Genomic DNA, 13,887 nt, shown 5'->3' with positions numbered 1-13,887 from the left:
GTCCCGGGGGCTGCGGCTCCCCCGCCGTCTCTAGACGTGCGGGTGACACCTGGAGCCGAGTCCCGCGGGTCGCGGAGTCGGAGCCATCTTGCAGAAGGTCCCGCCAGCTGGCAGCAGGCTCTGCGGGGCTCGGAGCGTGGGGTGCACCGGATAGAAATGATTGGGAAGCTGGGGAGCTTGGATTCCCTGCGATTGGCCGTTGTCCGATTTGGGCTGTTAAAAGAAAGGACAACTCGATAGATCTCGTGCCTTCTTTCAAAATATTTTCCAACAAGGGGGGAAGCCATTGCTTTCCCTATTTCGGCTTAGTTGGGCTGGCCATTACGAAATGTTATTTTGGGGCAGAAGGGCTGGGCACTTCTGCTCATATTTGGCTACAGAGATGGCTTTCCTTGCCACCCTCTAATCCCCACCCCACCCCCGCTTCCACCCCACTCCGAGGACTACTTAATGAAGAACTACCTCTTCCCTATCTTCTCGCATATTGCTTTGCCATGAGGTATGAATTAATCCTGGGGAGGGATAGGATTGGGTGCCAGCGAGGGTGTGTTCACTCCTATCTTATAAGAAAAAAAAAAAAGTCCTTGAAAATTTTCCTGCACCAAGATTCGAGAACCAATTGTAACAGTCCTTACCTTGGAGAGAATATGTGTTTGGACTTTGTTTTCCTTGTTACAAGCTTCAGCTTTCTTCTTGAATGACAAGTTATTAAATAACACCTTCTTCATAAGTACCTCTCCCCTATTTCAAACAGAATATACTTCAGGTGCAGAAAGTCATATCTGAAAACCAAATTCTTCCAACACATTGTTTGCTTATGTTTGTACCTCTTTCTATGTAACTTAGCTGCTTCATAGTAAAAGAAACACCATCCATTATTTTCTTTACAATACACGGTGAATGAGGAAGTAAAATTTTAAAGACATAGACAAAAATTCTAGTAGATTCTAGGCCCCTGGGAACAGTGGAGGAACTAAAGATGAATTTATGACTTCTCTCTTTCACTTTTCTTGGATTCTGTGAAAAACTTCTAGCCTCTCAGCTTGTTTCACCTGGCCTTTATCATCACGGATAAAATTTGACTCACACATGGGCCTCTCACACTTGTCCTCAACGAGGGGGCAGGTGAGACACTCCCAGGTCCTTTGGGGGTGAGTGACCAGGAATTTAGCAACCCCTCCGGGAAGATAAGGTACCATGTCCGGTATTGGGCATTTAGCTGGGGAACTTGTGCTGAGAGGTGGCCCCTGATTCAAAGTGACTTAGACCTGGAATTTATTTGTGCCTCCATCAGTGACAATGCCAGACTCAGTGGGTCAGACAAGAAGAACAGGCTCTCAGTCTCTCCTTGGTCCCTTTAGAATCTTCCACCAATAGATGCTTTTGTTTCCTTACTGTCATAGATATGCCTCAGACTGGTATTTGCTTGCCTTTTAAAAACAGACCAAAAAAAAAATCACACAGAAAGAATGATGTGCTTTAGAAAAGCAATTCCCACACAGTAATATTATCAGAGCAAGATCAACTCCGACAGGGAATCTGGGGTGTCAGTTTGACAATCCTGGGCACCGATCCTGTAAGCTTTTTGGCCCTGACATGATAACATCATTAGGATTGGAAGCATCTTAGAAGATCAAGTCATTTTAAAAACATGCAGTAAACTTTCTGTTACACTAGAAAAGCAATATACATTATTTTATTTACAAAAGACCTAAAATATTATTTCTATCTAAGCTTCACGAAAACATTGCTTGGGGCATAATGTTATAAATCTGTTCTTGGCTGATCACTGAAATGGTAAAGACTGGCCTTTGTGGTAACTACGATTAACTTCAAGCACTTTACGTCATGCTCTGTCTTACAGAAGACTAAAACAATGGCCAGACACAGAGATAAGCTATTCCTTTAAGAATTTGTGGGAAATAACTGTGAGTTTGCTGTTCTTTCACTGTTCATATTTTTTATCTTCTTTTTCTTAGATAAGTCCCTTTAACATTTCATATAATAAGGGCTTGGTGATGATGAACTTCTTGAATTTGATCTTATCTGAGAAGCACTTTATCTGCCCTTTCATTCTAAAAGAAAGCTTTGCTGGGTGGAGCAATCTTGGTTGTAGGTCTTTGGAGTTCATGACTTGGAATACTTCTTTCTAGCCCCTTCTTGCCTGGAAGGTCTCTTTTGAGAAATCTGCTGACAGTCTGATGGGAACTCCTTTGTAGGTGACTGTCCCCTTATCTCTTGCTGCTTCTAGGATTCTCTCCTTCATTTTAATCTTGGCTAATGTAATGATGATGTGCCTTGGTGTGTTCCTTCTTGGGTCCAACTTCTTTGGGACTCTCTGAGTTTCCTGGATTTTCTGGAAGTCTATTTCCTTTGCCAGATTGGGGAAGTTCTCCTTTATTATTTGTTCAAATAAGTTTTCCACTGGTGGCTGTTCCTCTTCCCCTTCTGGTACCCCTATAATTCAGATGTTGGAAAGTTTAAAGATGTCCTGAAAGTTCCTAAGCCTCTCCTCATTTTTTTGAATTTGTGTTTCTTCATTCTTTTCTGCTTGGTCATTTTTATCTTCCTTCTGGTCCACTCCACTGATTTGCGTCCCAGTTTCCTTTCCATAGACCTGACTGCTGTGGCTTGGTGGACTGGAGCATCATCCTGCACACCAGACAGGTGGGGGTTTGATTCCCTGCCAGGGCACATGCCTAGGATGCTGCTTCTATTTCCGGTCAGGATGTGTATGGGAGGCAATGGACTGAGGTGTCTCTCTCATATCTCTCTCTCTCCAATCAATAAACATTTTTAAATTAAAAAAAGAATTATGGAAAATACAATTTTTTTCCTGGAATGGAAAAAATGTAAGTACAATGGAAAAAATGTAAAAATGGTTGTCTTAGTGTTGCCCTTAATAATAAACAATTGGAAATAATAATAGCAGCTCACATTTACTGAATGCTGTAATGTTCATTACATGCCACACACTGCTAGGCTGTGCACGGACTGCCATACTGCTTACAGCACTGTTTTTATATGCAGCTGAGGTTCAGAGTAAGTTTTCATGCATGTGGAAAATGAAATACCATAGAACTATTATAACTTTCAATGTAGAGACTACATACACATATATAGTCTCTAAAGAAATCTTTCAATCCTATATATATATATATATATATATATATATATATTCTGATTAAAAAACATGTTCTAGAACAGCATGAATCCACTGATGTGAAATTGTGTACATATATTTTTTTTGTACTTTTCTATATGGTTTGGATCTTGTAAATGAATGTACATCAATTTAATAAAAGCAAAACAATTTAAGAAAATTAATGACATTTGTTTTTAGACTTCATTTCTTTAAAATAATTTACATCAGTTTTATCAAGTGATAAAATTAAAATATTAAGTAGAAATACAGTTAATGCCTTTAAAATAAAGATGAAATATTGACTGTTTTTTAAATCTTTTTAAAAAGATTTTATTTATTTATTTTAGAGAGAGGGGAAGGGAAGGAAAAAGAGAGGAAGAGAAACATCAGTGTGTGGTTGCCTCTCACGTGAACCCACTGGGACCTGGCCCCCAGCCTAGGCATGTGCCCTGACTGGGAATTGAACCAGCAACCCTTTGGTTTGTAGACCCCTGCTCAGTCCACTGAGCTACACCAGCCAGGGCCAACTGTCTTTTGAATTTAGTAAACCTATGCTATTATTTTACTACCACTTAAAAATAATCTTTATTTTTTAGTCCCTCCAATATTCCTCATTTTTTTCTGTTTTTTAACAAGTAAAACCAAATTTTCTTTCTTTTAAAGCCTATGGGGCAATTTAAATGAGTTAAAAGTAGCACAGTTCATTAAGTGTCTCTATTTAAATCAGGTCGAGCATCTACACCTCTAGCAAGGATTCCATTCAGTCAGCTATGTCAGTGTTTTTCAAACGTCTTAGGAGATCACCTGTACCACCTACTTACACAAATAATAAACCTGCTTCCCACAACAGAGCTACTGAGCCAGGCTCTTGGGAAAGATGAGTGGCTTTTAAAGCAGAAGTCTGATTTGATTTTTGAACCCCTCCCAAAAGTGCCCACTGGAAGATAAGTTTGATGTACTACTGAAATGCAAATGGTGCAGCGATTCTGGGGGTTGGATGTAACTTGTACAAAAGCTGTTTGGCCCTTCACGCAGAGTGGAAGTTGCTCTCTGGTTCCTGCAACTTTGTCCCACAGGCACGAGTTCCCAGCCTGGATGCTCGCAGCCCCACACCTCAGCCCTGTGCAGCCCTTGGTGCACCTGCCCTTTTCAAAAGACTTGGCTTTACGAAGTCACTCATTTCCAGACTCAATATTTGTGCAATTATCAAACTGATTTTAAGGTTTTAAAGCATGCTTTCACGTTGGAATTTGTAGATCTTTAAAATGCAACTCTGACCTTCACTTGAACATCATTTGATAGCAAAAGGATGAAACAATTGTGGATTGTTCCGTTTTCCCTTCAGGCAACATGAGAACTTCAAGGAATTATATATCACACAAACGAAACTACATTTAATGTGACTTGAAAGATGTGAAGGTTAGAAGGTTAGAAAGTAGACTTTCCAGTTTATGTCCTCAGGGTATAGCTATGCAGTCTCTTAGAAACCGGGGAGTAAACTGTTGTTCCTCCGTCCCTTGCTCTGCCCTTGGGATCCTTGTTCTCTCTCCCCTTTCCAAACAGATGGAAGTCAGATGGTTAGCAGGTAAGCAATTGAAACTTGCTGCCTCTGAGTTCCTTAGAGTAAAATATTTATCATTTTCCGTGTATTTTATGTGGCTTATGCATGCTTAGGAGTTACTATATTATATAATTTTTGCTTGGAAGAAAATCAATGTTCTGTTTTTGAAGTTATTCAGTCTTTTGAACATTTTTCTCTTTATTATAGATAAGTAATATTTATGTTCCTAAAAATCAAAAGATTTCTGATAATTAGGCTATTAGAAAACAGGCAGAGAAAGTTCAAAGAATGTTCACATTTGTGTGTCAGTGAATGAGCCTTTGTGCAACAAGTAGGAAAGAAACACACAGGGTATTTCTTAGATCACAGGGTAGGAAAGGTTTATTTAAATTAAAAAAAAAAAAAGAGTAGTACACTACTTTATGCCTGAAGCGGACTGCCACTAATGTTTTGTATAAAATGGATACAAAAAAAACAACGACCAAACTAATGTCATCTTGGATACCATGGGACATAAAACATACAATCTTCACGGGAGTGAGAGGCCATTGCCACTGCCTTTAATGTATCGTCAAATGTTTGGCATTGCCATTCAAGTAATTTTATTAATATTGAGAAATTTAAAAGCACGTTGTCATTTTCCCAATGCACATTTCCCAGCAACTCCTGCTTCGATCAGAAATCCTGCGTCTTTCAGGATGAACTTCACCACGGAGGCTGCTCTGTAACGTGCAAACACAGACATCAAACACCAGATCAGACAACCCCCAAGTTGAACTTCTTTGCAATTTTCACTGTGAATTCCACTGTCTATTCTTAACTGAACAATATACACCTTTACTGGGTGTTATATTCCATCTGCCTTATGAGGCAGTTCCTTTTGCTGAATCTTCAGAGTCTTCTTTTAAGAAAGCTTTTGGCCAAAAAAAAAAAAAAAAAAAAAAAAGCCTGGGCCTGATAAGTAGCCAGGACCCATATGCAATGTTTTCAAAATCGCAGCAAAATTAAAATGTTTAATTTTCATTTCTTTCAGTTTTCATATACTTTTTCGTAAAAACAAAAATTTCAAACCAGTACACAAACTGGTTTTCTAGTAAACCTGAATACTAAAATTTAAATTCAAGGAAAAAAAGAGATAATTGAAAAAAAAAGCTGTAGTCACAAGTTCCTTGCAAAATGATGTCTTGTTTCTGTTGAAATGGATCCTTCTTTTATCTGATGTCAACTGACTAAACTATTGTTTTCCTCCGAAAAATTCTCAGCTAGGATTTCCACTTGTCTTTATTTTTACTTAGTAAAAGGTGTTTGTGACAATTCACTTTCAGAGAAAGAGGAGAGAATCCATGTCTTTAAGAGGCTAAGGGACGAGGTAATGAAATGGCCTGGAAAGTGCACAGAGTTAACGCCAGCAGGTCAAATGTTCACCTGGGGCTCCGCTGGGAAGAAGCAAAAGAAAACTCAACATGCAGTCAAAGAATGGCCTCATTTTTCTGGAAAGTGACACTCTAGATGAGTTCCAAGGAAGCTGTCCCTTAGCAACAGCCCCGAAGTCCAGACACTGTCCTAATCCGTGATGGTCAGCTCCAGCTTCTGCCTGGAAATCAGATTCATTCCTGCATCTCCTCACCAGGGAAATGCATGTGGCGGTGTTGGCAGCCGACGTGATACTGCTCCTGAGCATGGGGCGGACGGCAGACTCTCTCTGCTCGCCCACTATTTTTTACAGAGACTGCTGGATCCGCCGCTTCCCGGGGCTCCTGCTGGACCTGGAGGAGTCCCAGAAGATGGGGGCTCAGTTTCTGAGATACTATACTGAAAGCACCGGTCAGAAATGCAGTCGGAGCTGCTGCCTTAGAAAGGATGGTAAGTATTAATGATGCATCTGAGCAAAAAATAAGAGGAATCTTCCAAAATGAAGACCTAAGGAAGGAGTCCTAGGCAGAGGGTCCCGGGAACAGCTGAAAACAACTAGGGAAGACGGATGCCCCGAGATGAGGGAGAGGAGCAGAGAGGGAGAGACACTGGACAGACCGCAGCTGGGGACAGTGTAGGCCCAGTTTACAAACCTGGTCATGACCCAGAATGCTATGGAGCCTGCAGGTAACAGAGAATCCTCTATTCTTCTGTGGCGTGCTAAATGAAAGTCTTTCTTCAAGTGTCAACTAACGATATTCCTGTAGCCCAGAGAGAGTGTATTTAATTTCAAACATGTTTATAATAATTTTCTTTTCAAAGTTCTTTGGTGATATCAGTGTGATTTCAAAATTTTTAAATGTGCTTGCTTGTGTTGACCAAATGTGGGATGTACTGAACAGGAATTTAGATTGTGGTTCATATCTGGAAACAAATAAAAAGATTTTTTCTTAGCCTATAATAAGAAAAAAGAGGAAGAAAGGGGGAAGAGTGAGAGAGAGAAAGATTAAGATTAATTTTCAAAACATCCTACCAGATATGTTCTGTCTGAAATCCGATATTAGGGTTTAATAGCATCCGTATAACAGGACCAAAGCCTGTACTTAGGCAAATATGTCATTGTCGCAGAATTGCAAGTTACAATTGTCTGAAGACTTCTTTCATTTATTTTTCATTCTGCCAAGATTTTAAAGCTTCTTAGAACGAAACAACAAAGCAACACAACCCTTTAAAACAATTCTCATGGTTGGTTCTGATTACCAGTGGCCCACGCCTCCCATCCAATTATGCACGCAAGATTTCAGATGCAAATGGACCTACTTGGACAGTCTAAACTGTCAAAAAATTAAACATAAATAAAACTGTCAAAAGACCACGGTTGTGAGAAGTTGTCACAGCCTATCCGCAGAAGTTAATCAGGCACAAAAGACAGCAACTAATTTATTAAAGGAAAATCTTTTGGAAAAGGTAGCCAATCCAGATGGTCGCCTTAGAGAGGCTTCTAATTCCAGAACCCCCCTCTGAGGGGCAGCGGGGGAGCAGCGGTACTGTCTTGCTCAGCAGTTTCCCAGGGCATCCATGTACCTCTCAACACCAGGGAAGCAGAGGCTTCTGGACTTTCAGGAGACTACGAGCCTGCAGGGGAGCTCCATGGGTTTAGGGCCATCACAGCTTCAAGCTGTGACCTTCTGCAGAAGCAAGGGCACAAGCACACATCCCAGTTTTTAGCTGGAAGCCAGAAGAACTTAAAACCGCCACAGTCCTGCACGAGCTAACCTGCTCAGAAGGATCTCTGACATGCACACAAAGAGGAATGTAGAACACTTATAAAAACTATTCCCTACAGCATCGACTTTCTTATCAGAAATTTAATGTCTACGTTGGAATATATTTTATTCCTTTCCCTTAAACTTTCCAGCACAGCCTCAGGGAATGCATTTGTGATCTATAATGTATTAGCGGTGTATTATTGCCTTTTGTCCTATTCTTTCTCCCACTGGAAAAGCTTTCAGAAACACGGGGTGTCCCAGAAGTAATGGGGGTTGCAGCTGCCGCAGGAAGAATGCGGGTTCAGGGATGGCAATGCCACAGCAGCTTTTGGCAGCTCTCAGGCCTGGTGATCACACACAGTCGCTCTGTAATCTTTTATTAAAGAGGCTGCTATGTTCTGGCTGGTGGACACTTCCCGTCACCTGGTTCCCACCACACTGCAGCAGGGAAGCGTGTGGTGCACGTGAGGGCAGATAGGCTGAAGATTTGCATTTCACGAGGATGACTTCAGGTTCTCCAGAAACAACACGATGTATTTGAAGGAGGGCACTTACTTAGAAATAAGGGAGATAGGCTGAGCAAGTAATGTCCTCCTACCCACTAAAACCTAAATGCTAACATCCTTATCTATCTACTCCTTTCCTCTTTGAAGGACACTGATGAGGCTGTTCATCGGATGTATTGGTTTGCAACGTGTGGCCAGAGCATACCTGCAGTCAGGGTCAAGGCCGGCGGCCTCTCCACCACCTGGCCTTGTAATGTTGTCATTCCTGTTTTTTGCCGTTTCTGTTATTCCCTTTTCTGTTACACCATTTGTCCTCTTATTTTCCTATTTCTTTCTCTGGTGAACCTGAGCATTCTAAGAGAGCATTCCACTTAGAAATCTGGTGTGTGTGTGTGTGTGTGTGTGATTACATACATAGATATGTGTGTATACATGCATATCTGATATGTATTTTCTCCTGAAAGGGTGGTTACAATAGTTCCTAACGTTCTGTAAGCGGTCCGACTATGGCCCTGCAATGCGCCATTAGTCCCACATTCGTGACAGAGATGTGCTAGCAGAGCTCATGACACGGGTAGAAACCAGGACCAGCTGCAGGGGCCTTTGCTTTTCCCTTCCAGTGGCCTGTAACCTGGCCGTCTTCTACCACGACCCGATTCACGACAGCGTCAACTGCCTGCACATTCACTGCCCAACGACAGAGAGCTGCATCCTGGAGCCGGGGACCAGTGCCATTTTGTACACCATCACAGACGGTAACGATTTCTGGGTTTCGATTGCTTTTGGAGAGTGTTGGTAATAGCCTCCTCATGGAGGCATTAAAACTGACTGGCAATAGCCGTGTATCAATCCCTACATCATTACTTTTTTTCAGTGAGTTCTCTCAGGGTAGAAAAGGATAGAGCATCCAGGATTGAAAACTGAAAGGAAATTCCCTTTAGTTTGACATGTTCAGCAGTTTGATACGTTAGTTTGATAGGTTCAGCAATGACGAGTTTATTCCACATGATAGCAAATCAAGTGATTAACAAGAGGTTAGGCATTATATTTCATTTGTCACAAGTGCCCTCGGCGAGAGCCAAAGTAGGCATTTCTACTGCAGTGGCTAAGGATACCACTAAGAAATAATAGTACTAATAATAAGAAGAAGCAGCAGCAGCAGCAGCTAAATGACAATTTTGGGGGCCACTGACACTGAATACACAAACCCGAGGCACCACCACTTATATGCATTAGCATATCATCGGCCCCAACATAACCAGTGAGTTTTGTTTTAGAAAACACACAACTTAAGTGTCCTTTGCCCAGATATGTAGTCATTTCAGGGTGTAAATTAGTAAACACGAAACAATAGGTTTCTACCATCAAAATACAATGGAGGTGACTTACCAGTTTGCACTTTCTGCACGACTAACGCCCTGGGCTGTGTGCACCATTGCAGGAGGCCACAGCACGCGTCTGCGGTCAAGTCCCTTACAATCTGGCCGACGGGACAAGTCTTACAATTGGTGAACGACGTAGAAGGGGCAACTAAGGCAAGCTAGACAGTTCAGAGGCTTCAGGGAAAAGGCAAGACTAGCTCTGCACCACACCCCGGGAAGGAAATAAAACTGGTCTGGCTACAGTAAGGGCACCCTCGGGGCTGCACTGAAAATACAGCTGAGGTGGGGTAGGCTGTGGGCAGAGTAGAGTTAGAAAACAGCACAGTATTAAGTGATAAGAGGCCATCATCTAAGTGACGTGTCTGGTACCTTGGCCTCGGGACAGTATTGGCAGGAGGCAGAAAATGCAGTCGGGAGGCAGTTTGTGGACAAGGTCACGGAGCTGCAGCGCAGAGGAAGGATGGTTATCCGCACACTGGGAAGGGACTGGGCAGCACTGCTTACTTCTGGACATTGGAAGACAGGGATCAAAAGTCACTTTGCATGACTTGGAATACCTCTTTCCAGCCCCTTCTTGCCTGTAAGGTCTCTTTTGAGAAATCCGCTGACAGTCTGATGGGGACTCCTTTGTAGGTGACCGTCCCCTTAGCTCTTGCTGCTTCTAGGATCCAAAGACCTACAACCAAGATTGCTCTATCCAGCAAAACTTTGAATGGAAGGACAGATAAGGTGCTTCTCAGATAAGATCAAATTGAAGGAGTTCATCATCACCAAGCCCTTATTATATGAAATGTTAAAGGGACTTATCTAAGAAAAAGAAGTTAAAGAAACATGAACAGTGAAAGGACAACAAACTCACAGTTATTAACAACCACACCTAAAACGAAAGCAAACTAAAAGGACAGCTAGATCAGGAGTGGAAACATAGAAATGAAGATCTAAGGAGGGTTAGCAACAGGGGAGTGGGAGGAGGAGAAGGGGGGAGAAGGTACAGAAAATAAGTAGCATAGACAGTAGATAGAAAATAGAAGGGGGGGCAAGAATAGCATGGGAAATATAGAATCTAAAGAACTTGAGACACATGGACATAAACTAAAGGGGGGGTAATGGTGGGGATGGGGGGTTAGGGTGGAGGGGAATGAAAGGGGGAATAGAACAACTGTAACAGCATAATCAATAAAAAAAATTTTAAAAAAAGTCACTTTGCAGAACAGATTCCACCACGGGGGCTGAGAGAACAGCAATGCCACTGAGTAGCACAGAGACAAAAGGATTGTGGTTTGGGGATGTTCAGTGATGCCGCGCGATGTCTACCTCCAACAGAGCCCAGGAGAAATGAGATCAGAGCTCCAGAACGAGGGAGAAACCGGGATGTGCCACCAGTGCAGTGGTGCCGGCTGATGACAATAGTCTCCTAGGAGAGAGGGGGTATGCGATTAAAGGAAAATGCAGCAGATCATGAAAACTGCACAACCAGTTGGGGCCAAGAAGAGAACTAGCAAAACAAAGGGGGAAAAATGAGAGGCAGGACTCCAGGGCCCTGGGAGTCACGGAAGAATTAAAACAAAAAAAGGGTGGCCAGCAGCATCAAGGACAAAAGGGAGCCAAGTGATAAGACACATGGGATCAGGACACGAGGAAACTACTGGTTATCTCAGACGCATAATTTGACAGAACAGCTAGAATAGAAAGGCAGGACAAATAAAGAGGACAGAAGGCAAAAAAAAAAAGCCAGCAAGGAAATGAAGGAAATGGGTGTTGGTGTGTCTGGGGAGGGAGGGAGGGAGGGAGGGAGGGAGGGAGGGAGGGAGGGAGGGAGGGAGAGAAATCTCAGCATCAGGGACAACTGGACGGCTGCTGAGAGAGTTTCTTCCCCTTGAAAGTCAAAGCAGCATTTCTGAAGTCACAGGAAAAGGAGTTCATTTTCAACAAGAGAGAAAATACGGCAGGACCCTTGGGCGCAGGAAAGGGGTGAGATTTAGGGCTTTGCTTATGATTTTGAATACAGCTACACTGTCTGGCCCTGTTTTGTTTCTTTATTTAAAAACGCTGCAAGATACTTCGGACGGTTCCTGTTTCTGTAGCTCTGGCACTAGCACTCGCTACTGTTGCCCCAAAGCCCTGCAGCACCACCCAAAGTCAAACTACCTTCCCTCACTGTGTGTTGGGCCCCTTGCACCCGCCTCTGGCAACCAACACATGGCTCTCCGTGTCCACGGTTCTTAGCTTCTTCTGACCTATTTCACTTAGCATAATGTTCTCCAGGCCCACCCATGTTGTCACACATGGCTGAGTAGTACTCCATCCTGTGTATGCATGTACCGCATGTTCCTTCTGCAATACCATTGAAGGGCACTTCGGTTGTCCCCACGTCTGGGCCGTGAACAGCGCTCCCATGAACGTGGTGCATGTGTTTTTGTAAAGACACGTTTCCGACTTTTTCGGGGAGATGCCCAGGAGAGGGATTGCTGGGACATAAGGTAACTCTATTCTTAATTTTTTGAGGAACTGCTGGACTGTTTTCCATAGTGGTTGTACTAGTCAAATGAAATGAATGAGGCTTTATCTATCTTTCAGGTATAGATCCAGATTTGCTGGTTTTTGGACAGGCGCCTCCCACACGTCTAAATGCCCATTCTTCATCTAACGGGTGGGAGGCACTAAGGAATCTGAAAGCGATGAATGTGCGTCAACAGCAGCCCCCCACGGTAAAACAGATGCTACCATCGACACAGGCTCCGGCATCAACCACGCATCAAGATTGGGTTGTGAACACAAACCATACTAGGTATTCCAAGGAAGTAACCACAGATTCTTGGGCAAGATTCATTTCCCTGAACGATTCCACTGCCACCAAGGTAAATAAGGTGTCACGCAGTGCTGCCTTCATCAGCAACCCAGATAACAAGACTATCTCTGCTTTCTTTGTGCCCACAGACAGGAAGCCTTCTCATATGCCCATCCCATCCCCCCTCAACAGCAACAAGCAATTGCTGAACAAAACCAAAGGCTACAACAGCGGGAACCACACCTCTGAGAACGAAAGCAAGACACCTAACGGGGCACTTGTGACTTCAAAGACCTGGCTGGTGCCTGTGGTCCTCTGTACCGCCGTCATCTTTCTCTGCTGCTGTACAGTCCTCCTGGCATCTGGATGCTGTCGAAAGAGGCGGGGCCAGTATAAACCAGGGCAGAGAAAGTCGGCACCTGGGCAACTTAAAAAAAGTTACGTGCTGAAGGAGCGCTCGTAATAGCACGAGTTGTAAGCTTTGAAGAGTATCATTCTTAGTTTTCTGCAAGTGCTGTTTAGTTAAAAAATAATTGCACAGGATGCCCACTCCTACCCATAGCTACAAAAAGCTAATGCTGGATAAATGTTACTGCGTTTTTATTGTCTTTTTTTTAATAGTGTACCCTTTTGTCAAATTTCCAAAACTCTGAGCTCTGCAGTTACTGAGCATCGTGTGAGGGATACAGTTCTAAGTGTTGTACATGTACAATTCTTTGTCTATACTATTATTAGCCATTACGCTATTATGATATTATACAGATGAAGGAACTGAGGAAAAGACAGACTAAGTATCTTGCCTACTGTCACACAGGTACAAAGTAAGTGACGCTAGGTCTTAACAGGCCATCTGTTCAAAAGTCCATTGTCAAAATCACTGGTAGACTAAAAGCCTCAATTTTCTTAATAAGCATGGGGAAAATATACAGGGAGAAAAACACTGTAACATCTTATTTGTCTCCCATCAAGGTCAAATTATTGTTACATGTTAATAAAACCTTCTCTACAGTGGTTTGAGCACAAGAGCACTATAAAGGATCAGTTAATAACCCGTGAGCAAATGCTTCCTGATTTTTATAATTTCCTATGTTTCTTTGGTTAATCCTTCTCAATCCCAAGCCATCTTCATTTCCTAAAGATGACGCTCCTTTGTGTAATGGTGGCATGGAGATCTTTGAGTTTTACAATGACTCCTGATGAACACACTTGGCAGTTTTAGTTCCCATCTCTTGCTTACATACACTGTTCATCCAGCTGCAAATATTAGCACTGGGTACTTCAATTGTGTCCACTTCTTGCACCAGATTTACCTAAATCTTAGAC

General features: G+C 42.7%; 1 protein-coding gene across 1 annotated transcript; it reads left to right on the top strand.

Annotated features, from left to right (window-relative positions):
* The first annotated feature begins 438 nt into the window (after window positions 1-438).
* Window positions 439-13,027, top strand: MANSC4 (MANSC domain containing 4). Its single transcript, XM_037144982.2, has 4 exons — window positions 439-499; window positions 6,032-6,569; window positions 9,015-9,149; window positions 12,354-13,027. The coding sequence occupies exons 2-4, from the start codon at window positions 6,341-6,343 to the stop codon at window positions 13,025-13,027; spliced, it is 1,038 nt and encodes a 345-aa protein (XP_037000877.2). The 5' UTR covers window positions 439-499; window positions 6,032-6,340.
* Window positions 13,028-13,887: the final 860 nt, after the last annotated feature.

This window comes from Artibeus jamaicensis, unplaced genomic scaffold, assembly GCF_021234435.1.
Source record: "Artibeus jamaicensis isolate MK-2021 breed Jamaican fruit bat unplaced genomic scaffold, CSHL_Jam_final contig_233, whole genome shotgun sequence".
NCBI classification, from domain to species: Eukaryota; Metazoa; Chordata; class Mammalia; order Chiroptera; family Phyllostomidae; genus Artibeus; species Artibeus jamaicensis.
The sequence above is the reverse complement of the archived record's forward strand: the minus strand, read 5'-3'. Positions and strand labels throughout refer to the sequence as shown.

Bases quoted from the DNA above. Each gene is read 5' to 3' on its own strand.
- MANSC4 (XM_037144982.2), top strand. From the start codon at position 6,341: ATGCATGTGGCGGTGTTGGCAGCCGACGTGATACTGCTCCTGAGCATG. The intron at 6,570-9,014 runs GTAAGTATTAAT...TTTCCCTTCCAG, and splicing joins CTGCTGCCTTAGAAAGGATG to TGGCCTGTAACCTGGCCGTC. The intron at 9,150-12,353 runs GTAACGATTTCT...TCTATCTTTCAG, and splicing joins TTTGTACACCATCACAGACG to GTATAGATCCAGATTTGCTG.